An 18,879-nucleotide genomic window follows, 5' to 3' on the forward strand; every position below is an offset into this window, starting at 1 on the left:
AGTTAGCTGATTCCTAGAATGTCGACGTTCACCCTTGCCATCTCTTGTTTGACCACTTCCAATTTGCCCTGATTCATGGACCTGACATTCCAGGTTCCTATGCAATATTGCTCTTTACAGCATTGGATCTTGCTTCTATCATCAGTCACATCCACAGCTGGGGATTGTTTTTGCTTTGGCTCCATCCCTTCACTCTTTCTGGAGTTATTTCTCCACTGATCTCCAGTAGCATATTGGGCACTCACTCCAGTATTCTTGCGTGGAAAAACCAACCGACAGAGGAGCCTGGCGTGTTACAGTCCATGGGATCTCAAAGAGTAGCACACAACTTAGCGACTGAGCATGCACCATGGATACAGAATGTAAATCATGAGTTGTCAGGAACTGGGGAAGGCAGAGAATAGAACTTAGAACAACTGCTAAGAGATATGATGTTTCTTTGGGGATTGATGAAAACATTCTAAAATTAGATAGACCTGTGACTATCCCTAAAACCACTGTTCAATTTTTTTATTAATTTTTATTGAAGTGTAGTTTCTAAACGACTATATATTTTGAAGGATGAGTTATATATATGCAAATTATATCTCAATAAAATTTTTTTTAATATATATATATACGTACTTCCCTAGTTGCCCAATGGTTAAGACTCTGCCCTTTCAATGCAGTGGGTGCAGGTTTGATCCCTGCTCAGGGAACTAGATCCCACAAGCCACGTGGTGTGGTGAAAAAAAAAAATCAGCAGAAGAGAAGTATCACCGCTACTTACCCTCAGATCTCTGATGTCTCAGATTTTGTAAGATGTCAACATTAACCCAGGAAACGAGAGCCCCCTTTTGATAGCTGAGCAGGAGAAAAACAACACAAAAATACTGTTTTAGGAGGATTATTCTAAGAGTTGCGCATGGGGCAGACTGGGAAAGGGAAGACTAGAAGGAGGGACACTAGAAATAAGGCCCTTGAGAATAATTCAGTAGAGGAAACTGACTTAGAAACCAACAAGATAAGTTCAAAAAGCAAGCCAGTTGTATAACGGATTCACTTTGCTGTACAGCAGAAACACAAGCAACATTTTAGATCAACTACACATCCCAATAAAAATGTTAAAAAAGGAAAAGCAAGGGGGAAGAATCAGCAACACCTGGAGACTGTGGACGAGGAGCCAGGGAAAGACGTAGCAGCAAGTATCCTTGAGGCTGTGAGCCTGGGGCTGATGGTGTTGCCACTGACAGTTCAAGCCAACTCAGGAAATGTGAGAATTAGGGCTCAGTGGAAATTCTCAGTCACTTAATGAGACAGCCCCTTAATGAATAAGGATCAAAATGTGTCTTGACGCCTAAGGTTACCCAGAAATGTTTCAAGCAACTTATTAAGCAAGACCAGTAGGAGAGTATGTGGGAAGTAGCTTTGCCAGAACTGGGGTGAGAAAATGAATTCTATTACTTTGGGCTGCTGGCAGGATGTTGGGGTGATCACCAGGCAATTTAAGATTGGAAAATGAGTAACAAATAGGGGCTAGTGAGAAAAATCTGGTAGTCGTCAGGAGGTTTTAGGAAAATATGAAGAAGTGAACCGTGTAAAAGAAGTACTAGAACAGGCACAGAGAAAATTAAACATTTAAGTTCTATCTCCCATGTGCCTTGTACTGTAGAAGAGGATTTTTCAAAATGATGAGAAGGTAGTCCTGACTTGCTAGAGTTTTGCAGACAGGTGATGACAAAACTAAAAATAGAGTATGAACAAGTGTCTGGAACACAGAAGATGAAACAATTTTGTCTGGAGAGTTCTCTTAGGATTGAGGATTAGGAAGAAAAGGGGGAAATCAAAATGGAGAGAAACAGAATTCAAAAAATAAGAAGGTAGTCACAACATCAAAAGTAGAGAATGAAGATGGTCAGCTTTGATCAGGAAGCAACGGCAGGGAGAATAGCTTCAATGAAGATTTAAGATTAGAAGCATAGAAAGCTGAAAGGGAAAGATGGAAGTTGTCTTCAATATATCAAGGGAAAATATAGACCTGTCTTGCTTTCAGTTCAGTCGCTTAGTTGTGTCCAACTCTTGTGACCCCGTGAACTGTAGCGTGCCAGGCTTCCCTGTCCATCACCAACTCCCAGAGCTTGCTCAAACTCATATCCATCGAGTCGATGATGTCATCCAGCCATCTCATCCTCTGTGGTCCCCTTCTCCTCTTGCCTTCAATCTTTCCCAGCATCAGGGTCTTTTCCAATGAGTCAGCTCTTTGCATCAAGTGGCCAAAGTATTGGAGTTTCAGCTTCAGCATCCAGTCCTTCCAGTGAATATTTAGGACTGATCTCCTTTAGGATTAACTGGTTGGATCTCCTTACAGTCCAAGGGACTCTCAAGAGTCTTCTCCAACACCACAGTTCAAAAGCATCAATTCTTCGACTCTCACATCCATATATGACTACTGGAAAAACCATAGTTTTGACTAGACGGACCTTTGTCAGCAAAGTAATGTCTCTGCTTTTTAATATGCTGTCTAGGTTGGTCATAGCTTTTCTTCCAAAGAGCAAATGTCTTTTAACTTCATGGCTTGAATTTAATTTCACTATTGTTTTGGAAGGGAGAATCAGGACCACTGGAAGAACTGTTAAGATTTCGCTCAGTAGAACTCATTTTCTAACGAGAGCACTCCCACAACGAATGGCCTCATGTGGGAGGGCCTGGCTGGGGGGCACATGGGTAGAGCATCCACTCAGAGAACTGATGTGCAAAGCAAGGGTGAGAGTCTCACCAGAGAGGCCCAGAGAACTGACAAACTGGGGCGGGGCGGTGGGGGGCGGGGCGGTGGGGGGCGGGGTGGAGAGCAGGTAATCAAAAGGAGTGGAATTTAGAGTGACGTTAAGGCCTCAGTTCCTGTGCAGAAGAGAGACTTGCCCAAGCAGAGAACCTCTGGACAGTCCTGATCTTTCAATGAAACAGGCAGGCTGTGTCGCCAGTGGTGATAAGAGGCCGGTGGGGCGGGGATGGGGGCGGGTGGGTGGACTGAGAACTTCTGAGAGAATGACTAGCCAGAAGGGTTTCAAAGCCGATGGATGTAAAGTAATGAAATGAAGTGCAGTGGGCAGGGTCTTTGGAACTTTGTCTCCCCCTGCTGAGGCCAGAGGTGTGAGCAACTGAGGCAAAGAAAGGAGCCTCCGAGCAAACAGCAGTTTCTTTGGGGGGTTGGGGAGTAGAAAGAGGAAAATATAAATGCTGATTTTCATAAATCGCCTTATTAGTTAGATACTGCAGCATGAAATGAGGTGCTGTGCCAAAGCCAAAGAGCAGACACATATGGGAAGGGGGCCAGCGCTGGTCATCCCCGTGGGCCACTCTTGCTAATGTTTTTTGGGACTTTCCTGGTGGTCCAGTGGTTAAGAGTCCGCACTTCCACTGCAGGCGGATGAGTTCGATCCCTGGTCAGGGAACTAAGATGGCTAAAAAAAAAAAAAAATCTTGCTAGGCTTTTCTCTAAAAGGCTCTTCTCTTAAGTAACCCATCCCTTTATCCAGACGCTGTCTCAACAACCTCAAAGTGACTGCAGAGACCAAGAGCGGGAGCTTTGGTCTTAATTAAGGGTCTTTCCCTCAGACATGGCACAGGCTTGTCTTGAATTTTCAAAGTTCTAATAAATTATCTTCTCTCCAAGACCTTGTTCACAGAAATCATCATCTTTAGGAGAACCGACCTAGTAATGCAAACAAGGATGAAACCTCTCTCACACCTGGGGGCATTTGGGGACGAGTCTGCCTGCAGCCTCTGCTTCAGTCACGGCTCCTTCCTCCCCTAGCCCCACCCTCCTGGTTCCAGAGGAGTCTCTCTGCCTTTTGAAACCTCATTAACATCTTCATCCCAGGCAACAAAGGCAAGTTATGCACGCTACTCCTTAGGTATTATTTTTTTTAATGGAATCCACAGCAATAGTTAGGTTCCTGAAACTCTATGATGAGCCTCAGAAAACAAACAAAATGCTAAGTAAATAAGCAAACGTGCATAGACACATAAAATCGCATCCTGATGTCACTCCTTGGGGCGTGATGATAACTATTAAACAAGCTGAGGGCCTTAGAAGCGCTCAGATGAAAGGCTTTACCTAAATTCAGTTATCCTGTTAAAATCCACAAGAACATTTTCATCCAAAGGGGTGGCATTTTTACGAGTATTTCACTAATGATGAAGTTATGGCAACTTCCTTGGGATTCAAGGGGATTTAAAATGGTTGCAAATGATTTTACTTGTTATCTAATTTCTGAAAGGAGAAAAAGGAAAAATAAGCTATTTCTTTAATCGGAGGGCAGTGGCAGATGAGAAAAAGCTGACTCATGGCACTTTAGATGCAAGACCGTTATTCAAAGTGAGTTAAACATTCATTAAAAAGAAGGGTGCGTTGGGGGGGCGGCGCTTCCCTGGTGGGTCAGTGGTAAAGAATCCGCCTGCCAGTGCCGGAGACGCAGGCTAGATCCCTGGTCCAGGAAGATCCCACGTACTGCAGAGCAACTAAGCCCATGCACCGCAACCACTGAGCCTGTGCTCCAGAGCCCGTGCTCCGCAGCCCGTGCTCCGCAACGAGAGGAGCCACCACAGTGAGAAGCCGCGCACCACAGCTAGAGAGCAGACCCCACTGCTGCGCCCCCAGAAAACCCCACACAGGAAGGAAGACCCAGCACAGCCACAAACAGATAATCCTAAGAAAAGAAAGACGAGTAAGGGGACTCCCTGGTGGTCCAGTGGTTAGGACTCAAGAGTTCTCACCGCCAGGACCCAGTTTAATCCCTGATTGGGGAACTAAGATCCCACAAGCTATGCAACTTGGCCACGAATGAAGAACAAGAACGGTAAGAGTAGTGACCGTGGTCAAGAGGAAGGGGCAGAGCTGTCTCAGGTGGGCACGTGACAGCGCCACCTCCACCGACTCCGCGGCCGAGAGGAGGGAAGACCAGAGTCTGTCGGGTGGGAGATCGTCCCGAGCCTCAGGCGGAAGGACCAGGAAAGAGGCAGGAGATGCTCTTTAAAAAGGCAAACCTGGAGCGCGGAGGGGCACTCAGCCCAGCAGCAGGAGCGAGGCGACAGGCAGTTTTAAGACAAAGCTTCGCAGCGTCTGGCCGGCCTCTCACCTGCGGGACTGCCGCTCGGAGGACGAGAGCTTTTGCACAGCATATACCTTGGAAGGAAGCCTAGGACGAGATTCAAGTCAAACGAGAAGAGGACGCGTGGCATCACAGAAACCAACACTGATGTCAGAAGACCTGGGTCCTGAGTCAGTCCTGCTGTCGGATATTAGATGTGTTTCCCCGGGTAAACCCATGAGCTTCTCAGAGCCTTAGCTCTCCAGTCTAAGGACCAGATCCATCACGGGCCCTACTACGTCACAGGGGGTAAGACACAGCGATGGATAGGAGGGCACCTGTAAAAGTCGTGTGCAGGGAGGAAGGCAAGGAGGGAGGGAGGGAGGAAGCAAATGAGGCCAGGGAGACGAGAAGCTGAAAATAAACAAATAAAAGAGGTGCACACACATGAAGCATTGTTCTGGTGATGGTGAGAAGACCACGCCCCTGGGGCTTAAGCACAGAATGCCCTTTCAAATACTAGTCTTGACGTACACATACATTTGTATATAGTTATATGCGTGTGTGCAGTTAAAAGTACCACATAGTTTTATTATATATATACATATATAGTCACGTAGAATTATTTATAACACATATATAACAATTTAATTTGTATTATCTGTGTTCACACATATAAATCCCATACAGAATCTGATTTGTTCTGGATATATGCTGAAACAAACTTGGTCACAGGAAATGATTGGGGCATTGCTTCCCTGGTGGCTCAGACAGTAAAGAATCTGCCAGGAGTGCAGACCAGGTTTCGATCCCTGTGTGGGGAAGATCCCCTGGAGAAGGAAACAGCTACCCACTCCAGTATTCTTGCCTAGAGAATCCCAGGGACAAAGGAGTCTGGCAGCCTACAGTCCACAGGGTCACAGAGACAGACATGACTGAGTGACTAAGCGAACACACACACACACACACACACACACACACACACACAGGGGAAGGTAAACCAGCTGTCTTGATTAAATAACTGCTGCAACCTTGGACATGGAGTTGACTCCTTCATATTCACAATGTAATTGAGGAAATGACAACTTAACCAGAAACAATCAGAGAATAAAATAAGGCAGTAAAACCACTCAGCCCGGGCAGACTTCAGAGTCTACCTGTAATGGCTCAAGAAGTTCAAAGGAAAGAAAGAGCATTAGAAGGGGGTAAACAGGAAAAGCTCCATGGAGATTAACACATACACAGAACTATATATAAAACAGATACTCTGGATAGCACAGGGAAGTCTACTCAATATTTTTTAACAACCTATTAAGGAATAAAATCTGAAAAAGGATACACATACACACATATATATATATAAAACTGAGTCATTTTGCTGTACACCTGAAACTAATACAACATTGTAAATCAACTATACCTCAATTTAAGTAACCTGGCCATTCACTGCAGGAAGCGGTGTCCTAGTTACAGCAAGAGGAAGGGCAAGGCGCAGGGTCAGGAAGACACACCCACTAGATGCCCTTTCCACTCTTTTTCCTTCTACCTTTTCCAACATGATCAACATTTACTCAGCACCAACCATGCGAGGAACTAGGCATTGGGAGAAAACGACCAGTAATCTCCTTGGAGAGTCAGATACAAAAATAGGTAAGCAGTAAGCACCAAATAAGTAATCTTACGTTCACTACCAAAAAAAGGCGAGACAGTGGATGCTAGTAAGGCTGGCTGGGAAGCTGTTCTTGGACCACATGTTGCTTGGCCAAGACTTGAAGTAAAAGTAAGACTCAGAAAACAGAGAGTTAAAAAGAGGTATTACGGGCACAAAGTGTGAATCAACACAAGACATTAAGCACTACAGTGTGAGTGTATCAGTAGTTAAATACTGAACTGTACACTTAAAATGGTTAAGAGCATACATTTTATGTTACATGTATTCTATCACAGTTAAGCTTTTTTTCATCTAAAAACCAAACCAAAAAAAACTGGTACTTCCTTACAAAAAAAAAAAAACAAAAAACCATAAATACTGCCATTTGTAGCCAAGTAATAGATGGCTGGGCTTCCCTGGTAGCTCAGCAGTAAAGAATCTGCCTGCCAATCCAGGAGACACAGGTTTCCATCCGCGGGTTGGGAAGATCCCCTGGAGAAGGAAATGGCAACCCACTCCAGTATTCTTGCCTGGGAAATCCAATGGACAGAGGAGCCTGGCAGGCTCCAGTCCATGGGGCAGCAAAAGAGTCAGACACAACTTAGCAACTAAGCAACAGTTAAGATGACCAGTCTGATTCTGTACCAAGTTCGTGTAGAGGGGCAGTGGGAGATTCAATAAAGAAATAAGACAGAAGCTGGGCTGTGGGAAACCTCAGGCAAACAGGTACACCCGATTCTCTCAACCAAGGTTTCTAACTTTGTGGCTCAAGGATTGGCTTCAAGTTTTGGTCCACGAACACCCTGTAATAAGTCTTTTTTTTTTTCCTCTTTAACAATTTTATTTTTATTTTTGGCTGTGCTGGGTCTTCGTCACTGCGAGGGCTTTTCTCCAGTTGTAAAGCACAGGCTCCGGGGCTCATGGGCCTCTGTAGTCGCAGCTCTAGAGCACAGGCTCAATAGTTGTGGTGCATGGCTTATCACTCCACGGCATGTGGTGTCTTCCTGGATCAGGGATCGAACTTGAGTCTCCTGCATTGGCAGGCAGATTGTTTACCACTGAGCCACCAGGGATGCCCCTTGTAACAAATCTTGAATGTTTGTTTATAAGTGCATTTTGATCTGGGGAGAGGGTACATGGGTTTTGGATTCTCAAAATGGCTTCTGACTTAGGAAAATTTGAAAACCATTCATGAAGGCAATTGGCAGTGTGGACTGGGTGGGGACAGGATGGGGACTGAGGCTACATAAGTTGAGCTCACTTCCCTTGAGACTTGCTCTTAACTAAACACCAGATAGTATTATGTAAACAGGTGCCATACCTCTCTTCAGGACTTAACAGAGCTATTGTTAGGTTCTAAGAACAGCTCTCTGGGAAAGCTGGTGACCCCTATTATAGAAACTAGCAGAAGATGAACAGAGAAGAGAACCCAGTAAAAAAAAAACCAGGAGGTAAGGAGATTCAATACATTGAAATGCCGTAAAAGCCAAAGGAAAAAAAGTCCTGGAGAAGATGAAGGGGTTACTGGCATCAAGTTTAAGAGGAGGATTAAGAAAGGAACGAGAAAAAAAAAGATCGCCAAGTTCTATGACATTCCATTGCACTGTTTCTGTAGTGATATATAAAAAAGGGCAGAAGTTAAGGGTAAGATATCCAAACTAGAATACTTGGGAGAGCAGAGAGAGGCGCTGTTAATTATGACATAATAATTATGTCAGAGCATCAGACATAAACCAGGACTGTCCTGGATGAATGGAAATACAGTTAGTTCCCTAGCTGAAGAGGAAGTACAACAGCCAGGAAGGCAGCAGATACCATCTGTTAACTCAAAGGACTTGGTCTTGAAAAGGAAAATAGGACATAAGTCAGAAGAACTAGTCGGGATAAGAAAGGGCTGTGTCAGCTACCTATGTGGGAGATGGGAGGACGTTGAAGGTTGAAAAGGAGAGCGAAGGAGTGGACAAGAACATCTTGTACCCTCTGTCTCGCTGAACATAACACACAAAGGGGTGGGCCCTCAAGACACTTGTGAGTATTGACAGTGGGGACCATCCTCCAGGAAGCAGCAAAGAAAGCCGGAGTGGAGAGGGGCCCTTCTCCCTTTGAAATGACAAGGAAGGAGAAAGGGCTTCCCAGGTGGTGCTAGTGGCAAAAAAAACCCTGCCTGCCAGTGCAGGTGATGTAAGAGACGTGTGTTCGATCCTTGGGTCGGGAAGATCCCCTGGAGGAGGAAATGGCAACCCATTCCAGTATTCTTGCTTGGAGAATCTCACGGATAGAGGAGCCTGGTGGGCTACAGTCTATGGGGTCACAAAAAAGTCGGACACAACTGAAGCGACTCAGTATCCACAGAAGGAGAACAGAAACCACCACGTGACCAGAAAAGGCAAGCCAGAGCATCCTGTCAGAGATCGAGGCCTCAGAGAACGCTTTTCCAAACTACCTTCATGACGGCCTTTTCTTCAAGGGAAAAACATTAAGAACGTGAGGTCAACTCTTACGAGTTCTTTAAAGCTAACCCGCACATAGACTGCCAGAACCAGAACAATAGGCAATCTACCCGTAGTGCAAGATATAACTCATTCAATGCCAAGGAGTTATTTTATTTATAATTTCATTGCAGGTACAGCTTGGGGGCTACAGAGAGGTCAGAGGAACACTTGTCCAGCTAAGTTTAAACTGGGGCAAGAAAACAATGGTTGGTGTCAGGATACGAAGGTGTGACCACACTGATTACATGGCAGGGGAGAGGAAATTCTCTCAGCCAAAGGTCACCAAGAGGCTAAATAACCAAAATGGGCTTCATCCACAGACGATTCTTAAACTACAGCTAGGCCACTCATCCAAATTCAGCACAGGCCTGCACAAAGAAGGGGAGGCTTTTTCAGAGGGCAGCAGACATAGGCCTGTACAGTCCGGCAGTCCGGCGGGGTCAGTGGCTGGTCAGCAGGGGACACTCAGGAGCACGAACTCTCCAGGCATGAATCACATTCTACAACGCGGAGCTCAGAGTATAAAGAAAATAACCAGACGGACAGATATTTATTATAAAAGTCAGTTTATTTTCCCTTTCTGTGTTTCAAAAGTTTCCCTTTCTGTCAGTAATGAGCAGTTAACTGATTGGAAGTCTGCTTGATTAAATAACATTAACAAGTTCATAAACACACATTTGAGAGTATAAAGCAAGAGGTTGAAAATTTTCCCCTAATTCCATGTAAATTAGGCAGCCCTCAAAATTGCACATTTTTCGCCTGCTCACTTTCATAATTTAAAATATATATACAGGATGACCTTAAAATATTGATAATTAGTATAGAATTCACAGCCTTGAAGAAGTATATTCTACAAACATCTAAAGAACAGATATCTAGATACCTCTCAGGCCCTAGTAATCCACTGTGATTCAACGTCATGTACTTCATGCATAGAAGGCCAAATGGTCTTTCCTTTTTCTCTAATTCTAGTCTTCTGCTGAGGTAACGCAAGGAACCCGGGCATGACAGAGACCAAGCCTCTGAAAACAGGGTTAAGCCAACTGGCTTCCTAGTGGATCCTAAAAAGTTCCCAGAGAACAAGCCTGGGGTTGAGTACTTCGGTTATAAATTACATCCTGGAATGTTCACAACTGAGGTACCTCATGGTCCTTGACAGGAAGCCAAAAGACTTTCAGGAGTTGAAGGTAATTCTGAACAAAGATGGAGGAGAACAGCTGACAATCCCTGGAAGATATTTCTGCTTCCGGAGCTGATTGACTTCAGAGCAGACACAAAGTAACTGAGCCACTCGGCACGTAGTGTGACTTTTCCCACTTAGAGTTTAACTAAGGGATTCTCTGTCCAAGACAGGCTTACGCTCGACCCAGCTGGAGTACTGTACCAGGAAGAGATGCTTCAGAGATGAGCTGCTCTCTGTAAACTCATGACCGAAGCAGAATGCAACGAGCCTTTCTATTCGTGGAGCGTGTTGTTGCTACAAACCGGGCACGACCGCCTCGTGGTCACTCAGCTTTCCAGACAAGGGTCCAAGTTCAATAAAGCATTTATGGTTAAAAGGATGAACCTCCACAGGCCAACAGAGTTGCTGGCAGATTCACAGGCCATTCGGTACATTCACGGAACAACAGCGATAAATAAAATCATTAATTCCTGTAGTGTAGAAAAAACCACCCAGCCTTCAACTGGTCAGCATCTCCGGGGGCTGACACTGCTGAAAGAGGCCCGACAATCTGAGGTTATGTTGGAGTTAAGACAAACCCAAAATAGGGTGAATTAAAAGAAGAGTCCGGACGTTCTTTTGTGGGCACCAGTCACTCACTCAATACGTGAGTTTGTCGTCTTTGCATAAGAGAGCACGTTTCCCTCACTATTAATGGTGAAATAAACAGAACTGTGCAACTTGTCTGTGAAGAGAAAAAGAGCATTAAATGTGCAGTGATAATTTAATTCTGTTAGTGCTTCATCGTTTGAACATAATAAGGAATTTGGACTACGTTCTTTTTGACTTCATACAAAGATAACTCTTAATCTTTAATGAAACAGAAAATGATTTTGAAAATTACAGTTACTGTAACAAAATACTTAATGTAACATTACAGTCTCCTCAAAAAAAGAACCTAATGAAATAATTTGCTATAAGTAGAGCAGAGAATTGATACTGGAGCTCAGATTTCAAACAGTGTTTCTTCCTACAGATTCCGTTTTCCATGACAATTTCTGGTATGATTAGACCAGCAGGTACATCAGGAGATATCTCCCTCTGCTTAGGGCGGATATCAGAAGAGGAACACAGAGTTATAGGGCCCAGCCTTTAGGAGCCAGAAACCAGTGAAGCTAATGGAAGCATCCTTTGTGATAGCAGAGAACATAAGCCTTAAGGCCACTCCAGGGGATTCCAGGTGCTGAGCTGTCTCCAAGGCCCTTTGGACAAGGCTGGAGGACAATGTCTGGACTTGGGCAATGGAGGCTGCCTCCAATTAGGATGCCCTCAACTGAGGGGAAGGATACTAAATACACCCTCTGGTGCCCGAAGCTGTCACCAGACTCTCAAGTGGACCGGTCTCGAGCACTGTCTCAATAACGTGGTAAGAACACGTCACGTGCTTATTCAACAGACAGCAATGTTTTAAAAGCACAAGGCCTTATTTTGTATTGGCTGTTTCCCAGAAAATACAGAGTTCCAGCCAAGAATATCTAAGGTGCAACAGATACTTTCTCAAGAGACTCAAGGTTCATTTTAGAACTTGCAAGCCACAGTGTTAATTATAGTAATGCTTCTTTTTTAACCCTACGTGGTTTGGCATACACATTTCCTTCAGAATTCCCAAATTATATTTAGTGACAGAGAGTACCCTGGAAGAGTACCCTGATTAACAGTTGGGGATGTAAGTCTCTCATCATTTTTTCTGGAATCATGAATGACAATACTCATTAGACTCAGGTCAAGGGCAAATGTAACGGCCCTTTCCTTCCTTGAAAAATGAATGTGTCTTTTAGAATAGTAAGATGCTATTTTTCACAAAAGAATCTTTAAAAGCAGTCAGCAATGTTGCTGGCTTAAGAAGTGATTTAACCTAACTGTAAGAAGAAATGAACTACTGACACATCCGACAACACAGATGAACTGCAAAATAATTCTGCTGGCTGGAAGAAGCTGACAAAAATATGGAGTGTATAAGTCCATGTATATGAAGCTCAAGAAAACGCAAAGTAGTCTACAGCAACAGAAAAGTGGACCAGCAGTTGCCTGGTGGAGAGAGGTGGGACGGCGAAGAGAGGTGGGACACAGGCATGACACAGGGGCCGTGAGGAAACTTTTGGGAGTGACGGACACTTCCTGCCCTGATCCGGATAATGTTTTCACAGGTGTGTATGGACATATGTTAAACCTTCCGGAATTGTATATCTCAAATGCATGCCATTTATTTTAAGCCAATTATTCAACAACAAAAAAGACTACTTTGAATGTTAAAACAAACAAACAAACAAACAGTGATTTAAGTAAATGTTTTGAACTCATTTAATTTAAAAACTACTAGCTAAAGGCTTCCCTGTTGGACTAGTGGTTAAGAATTCACCAGCCAGTAGAGGGGACACAGGTTCGATCCCTGATCTGGGATCCTACATGATGCGGAACAAAAAGGCTGGGCACCAGAACTACCGAGCTTGTGCTCTGCAACAAAGGAAGCCACTGCAATGAGATGCCCATGCGCCACGACAAAGAGGAGCTCCTGCTCACCTCAACTAAAGAAAGCCCACGCAGCAGAGAAGACCCAGTACAGCCAAAGATAAATCGTAAAATAAATACGTAAATCCTAAGGGAAAAAAACTACTAGTTTATTAAAAAAAAAGAAGAAGAAGAAGAAGAAGAGGCACATACTTACCATAAGAATGAAAAAGTAGAAAACCCACATCCATCCCAGGTTGTCCTGGATCAAAGACACCAAATACTAAAAGGGAAAAAAAAAATCACAATATAATCTTTTATAAACTAATAAAATGAAGTGGCTAAAAAGTAGATGAAACATGGCTCTTCTAGAAAATGAGAAAGGAGTCAGGGTGTGTATAACGTTTCGCAGTTTGTAGCGCTCCTGCATATGTGTGCTCCTACTTAAGCTTTACTGACAGCCTTCGTTTGGTAAGCTGGCAGAATCCAAATAAAAAATGGAATGGAAGGCCTAAGTCCAAGAGGTCTATATTTTTTTCACTTTGCTATTAAGAGAGAATGATGAACAACCTCAAGCCACTTCTGTTTAATCATTGCTTCTTCCAGTGAAAGGTACTATAACTGATGCTTTCAAAAATACTTCATCTTTTAAGTATACCACTCATTTTTCATACACTATTTGCTCACAGGATTACTGCATGACTTTGACACTCTACAGCATATTCTTTTATTTTCAATTACTAAAAAGTATCCAGTAGCTTTTAACCCATTTTCTTTTTTTAAAATTATGGTAAAATACATATAACATACAACTTGCCATTTTAGCAAACTTTCATTGTACATACAACTCAGCAGCACCAAATACATTCATGTCTTTGCACAATCATCACCATTACCTATTTTCAAACTTTTTCATCACCCCAAACTGAATCTCTGCACCTATGAACTCTCTGTAAGAACTCTCCATGGCCCATCTCCTCAGCCCCTGACAAACTCTAATCTCCTTTCTATTCCTATGAATTTGCCCATTCTAGATATTTTGTGTTAAGTAGAATCACCCAATATCTGTCCTTTTGTGTGCAGCTGATTTCACTCAACACAATGTTGTTAAGGTTCATTCATGTAGCACACATCAGAACTCCACTCCTTTTTATGGCTGAATAATATTCCACTGCACAGATATACCACATTCTGTTTATCTATTCATCTATCCATGGACATTTTAGTTGTTTCCACCTTGTGGCTATTATGGATAATGCTGCAATGAACAATGGCAAACAAATAACTGAAACTGTCTTCAAGTCTGTGGAGCACAGCATACCTTGAGTGGAACTGCTGGGTCATATGTTAATGTTTGCCTTTTTGAGGAACCATCATAGCATTTTCTACAACAGCTGTGTGTTTTTACATTCCTACAAGCACTGTATGGAATTTCTCCACATCCTCACCAGTACTTACTACTTTGTTCTACTTTGCTTTAATTACAGACATCCTAATTAGGTGTGAAGTGGTAGTTCATGTTTCTCCTTTGCATTTCCCTAAGAGACTAAGGATGCTAAGAATCTTTTCAGGGGTTCATTGACCATTGGTACACATCTGTCATAAGGAGTTGTCCCTATGTTTTCTTCTAAGGGTTTTATTAATTCTTATTAAGAGATTTATTAGCTCTTAAAGTTAGGTATGTGATTCATTTTGAGTTAATTCTTGTACAAAAGGTAAGGTAAGGGTCCAAATTCATTATTTTGCAATGTGTACATCCAGCTTTCCCAGCACCTTTTGGTGAAGAAACCACTCTTTCCCCAATGAATGGTCTTGGTACCCTTCTCAAAACTCAGCTGACCACTGACAGATCATTTAACCCATGTTCTTTGATCACATTATTAGTAAAATTTTTAAGTGGGAGAAATTAAAGGAGATTTAATTTAGCATGAGTGATTTAGCATGGATGGCCTCATGGAAAACAAAAAAGCTGAGGTGTAATCACCCCTCAGAGGAAGCACAGTGGCCCTCCAAACTCTCTGAATGCTACTTTATCTTTTAAATAGCTTTACCGACATACAATTTACATAATACTAAGCTCATATCACTCAATGGATTTTAGTATACTTACAGAGTTGTGCAACCATCACCATAATCTAATTTGAGACCATCTTCATCACCCCAAGAGAAACTCATTAGGAATCACTCTCCAGACCCACCCAACCCAAAGCAACCACTAATCTAATTTCTTTCTCTATAGATTTGCCTATTCCGGGTATCTCATATGAATGAAATCACATAAATAGGTGGTCTTTGGTGACTAGCTCCTTTTACTTAGCATAATAGAGTTGAAGTTCATCCATACTGTAGCATCTATCAAACCTTCATTCCTCTTGAACTGCCAAATAATACTCCATTAGATGGCTGGATGGCATCACCGACTCAATGCACATGAGTTTGGGTAAACTCCGGGAGTTGGTGATGGACAGGGAGGCCTAGTGTGCTGCAATTCATGAGGTCACAAAGAGTCGGACACGACTGAGCAACTGAACTGAACTGATATGAATATATCCTATTTTACTTATCCATTCATCAGTTGATGGACGTAAGGATGTTTCTACTTCTTAGCTATTATAAATAATCATTTGCTGTGAAACACATTTCTGTAAAAATGTTTATGTGGACATTTGTTCTCATCTCTCTTGGGAAAACACTGCAATTTAACCTACTGAACCCCTGTTGTGTGTCAAAAACATATTAAGCATTGGGAACGCAAAGAGGAAGGACACAGCACAGTTCTATCCTCAAGGAAGGCAGAGTCTGATACAGGGGATCAATCAGCCAGTCAGTGTGAAACACTGGCAACTGTTCTACCACAGGCGTGCACCAACTGCTGTGGAAACCAGCAGGAGAAAGCAGTATTTTTCTTGGGAAGTCAAGGAAAGGCTGGGAGAACAAAGCTATTCAATGTGAATCAGGCAAGTGCTAGGGACCAAGTTTACAGAATTTTTGTTTTCGTTTTGGCCATACTATGCGGCCTGTGGGATCTTAGTTCTCTGACCAGGTACTGAACCTGTGCCCCCTGCAGTGGAAGTGAGGAGTCTTAACCACTGGACCACCCGGCGGAGTGTGAAATTTTTAACATTAAGTTATGAAGTTTGGGGTTTTATACCTCAAACAGTAGGAAATCATTCAAAACTCAACACACCAGGGGAATAAGTAAAGCAAACAATGATTTACTCCTGATTCTGCTTCTAAAACCATGAAAGTCAGTCTAACGCTGACCCCAAGTTCCTAGTTAGGGATCTTAAGACTAGCAGGCATTCTAATTAAAAAGAAACTCCTTGAAATGTTCATTACAATCCATCCATCTGATTAATGAAGAAAAGATTAGCTAAGAAGGAAAATCTAAAATACAGTCATTTCAGAAAAGGATGCCCAATACCCTTTATACGAAGACATCTGAACAGGTGGCCAATAGCATTTTTTAGTTCCTACTCCAGAGCATGGCAAGAAAACAAAGTCCTCCTACCTTTGCTAAGTTTTCTTTCTTCCCTTTAGTTTCATAATCAAATAAGCTAACACCCTGATCCTATAAATCATTCTTTCTACAACCATTCAACAAGTACCTGAGCGTCTCATGTGTGCCAGGCACCCTTCCTAGGACTGGGGTGACAGCGAAACCCAAAACACTGCCCTCGTGAAGCTCATCTTAGTGGGAGAGACAGACAGTAACAAATAAACACGTACTACATGACCAGGGAGAGGTGTGCGTTCAGCTGGTGTATCTCCTGCAACGGGTTTCCCAGCCGGCTCAGTGGTAAAGAATCCACCTGCCAGTGCAAGAGACGTGGGTTCAATCCCTGAGTTGGGAAGATCCCCTGGAGAAGGAAATGGCAACCCGCTCCGGTATTTTTGCCTGGAAAATTCTATAGACAGAGGGGCCTGGTGGGCTACAATCCATGGGGGTCACAAAAAGCCGGACACGACTAAACAACAACAATCTCCAGCAACATCTGCTCTTGTATTAACCACTCATGATCAGATACCAGTGGTCTAACCCCATTAAGCGAGCAAAGCCAATCTTCAAGGCCATCTAATGACCTCAGTGTCAGAACTACAAGCCTTTTTCCCTCCATTCTCTTTCTCCTGACCTCTCTTCATTTATGATCTGAGTAACACCCCCACCCCTCAAATTCTGGCTTCCTGTTTCTGTGACCACTGGGCATCCTCTGAGGTTTTGCCCATATTTTCTTTCCCCATTAAACATCACACCACTGCCATAGTTTCAGATATTTTATCCATGCAGTTGATTCTCAAATCTATATTTTACAAAATTAGCACTCAATGACTGAGAGTGGTATACCCCAGGAGAGACAAATACTCATGACTGTCCCAGAGAAACAATGCCTTTCTGAAGCTGAATGAAAGCAAGAAAGATCAATTTGAATGCTTCTGACAAGGACTTCCCTGGTGGTCCAGTGGTTAAGACGCTTCCATTGTAGGGGGTGCAGGTTCGACGCCCAGTTGGGGAACTAAGATCCCACATGCTGTGCAGCACAGCCAAAAAAAAGAGACAACAGTTCTGACTACCTACAGTAGGCCACTCTTAACCTAGAAGATCTCAAGCTTTATCGAGTACACAGGACTCACCAGGATGGCTTGTTGAAATACAGACCCCCAGGCCCTCACGCAGCGAGTCCACAGTAAGCTAACTGTTCTGTACTTTTATGAGTTCCCAGATTGATTCTGACGTAAGAAATTTATGAACTGTCTTTTGAAACACAGTTGTAGGAAGCAGAGGAAGCATCTCAGGGCAGCTGCAGGGTCCATGGCAATTTCTGGCGGGGATGTGTGGGAAGAATGTGTGTATGTCTGTGTTTGGAGGGTGGGAGAGCTGGGGCCTGCGTGTCAAGTGCGGGGTAATGAGAAGCATGGGTCTCCTGGCCTCCCCGAAGTGCCAAGTTCAGGCTGGAAGAGGAGGCGGTGTGAGAAGCATGGGTCTCCTGGCCTCCCCGAAGTGCCAAGTTCAGGCTGGAAGAGGAGGCCGTGGGCAGCAGGGACTGAAGGATCTGTCTTACTAAGCCGTTCCCTTCTTTCTAGACAGGAAGAATCTGAAGGTAAAAGTGGAGAGGACGAACTGATAAATGTCGAGGGGCCTTCCATGGTAGGTCACTCACTCAAGGCTTTTAGTACAGTGTACTACAGCACGAGAGCGCCACCTACCGTGGCCCTGCAGGCCGGGGTAGGCCCTTCCACTGCTAAACACTCCCTGTCCAGCCCTCCCTGCCCTCTCACCTGGCCCACCGCAGCTCCAATGCTCCCGGTTCCATCAACGATCCCAGTGACGGTTGCCAAAGCCTCACTGCTCCCTTGGATCAGCTCCTGACGACCCAGGTCCGCAGAAATAGCAGAGCTAATCATATTAGAAGGTCCACCAATAAAGAATCCTAAAGTCAGAAACAGAACAGGTTCTTATGAAGACACTACTTATAACAACGTGCTAGGAATCTATTGAGAATTAAGTAAACTCTAATCCCAATACTCTTAACTGGTATGTTGGAGAGAAACAGAAAGAAGAGGGCAAAATTACCTGTAAAAATGGAAACTCCCCCAGACGTAACATCTTAGTTAGCATCCACTTTCCTCTAGAAAACAGAGTGAACACAGACCTCTCTAATCCGGTGAAGTGTGCATTCACTGACAACTGTCTGCACTGGTTTATCAAATTCTATTATGGCAGAGATGAGTCAGAGTATCTGAATAGCCAAATTCAACCAAACAGTAAGAAAGAGAGAGAGAGGAGAAAAAGCGATTTAAACGGTGCAAGGGGTTCCATCTGCCACTGTTCTCGGTGAGGCTGTCACAGGAATGAGTGCGGTCAGGGCTCAGAGTCTCACAGAGCAGCAGCAGCTCCAACTATCCCATGAGCTCAAATTTAAGAATAGGAGTTTTTCTATAACATGGTCCCTAATGGCACTCAACTGATTCATCTGGAGTTCAAGGGAAGAAATACTG

General features: G+C 43.6%; 1 protein-coding gene across 2 annotated transcripts in view; it reads right to left on the reverse strand.

Moving 5' to 3' along the window:
- Positions 1–795: 795 nt before the first annotated feature.
- The window catches only part of SLC37A3 (solute carrier family 37 member 3), a 57,215-nt gene continuing 39,131 nt past the window's right edge, over positions 796–18,879 (reverse strand). The window contains exons 13-15 of one of the 2 annotated variants that reach the window (XM_040259996.1): positions 18,160–18,311; positions 13,100–13,165; positions 796–843 (exon numbers count right to left, since the gene is read on the reverse strand). In XM_040259996.1, coding sequence (XP_040115930.1) covers positions 811–843; positions 13,100–13,165; positions 18,160–18,311 — 251 coding nt within the window. In that variant the 3' untranslated portion in view covers positions 796–810. Of the gene's footprint in view, positions 844–9,761; positions 11,120–13,099; positions 13,166–18,159; positions 18,312–18,879 lie in introns of those variants that run through there. The other variant, XM_040259995.1, reaches the window with a different exon arrangement.

This window comes from Oryx dammah, unplaced genomic scaffold (genome assembly GCF_014754425.2).
Source record: "Oryx dammah isolate SB20612 unplaced genomic scaffold, SCBI_Odam_1.1 HiC_scaffold_18, whole genome shotgun sequence".
Lineage (NCBI taxonomy): Eukaryota > Metazoa > Chordata > Mammalia > Artiodactyla > Bovidae > Oryx > Oryx dammah.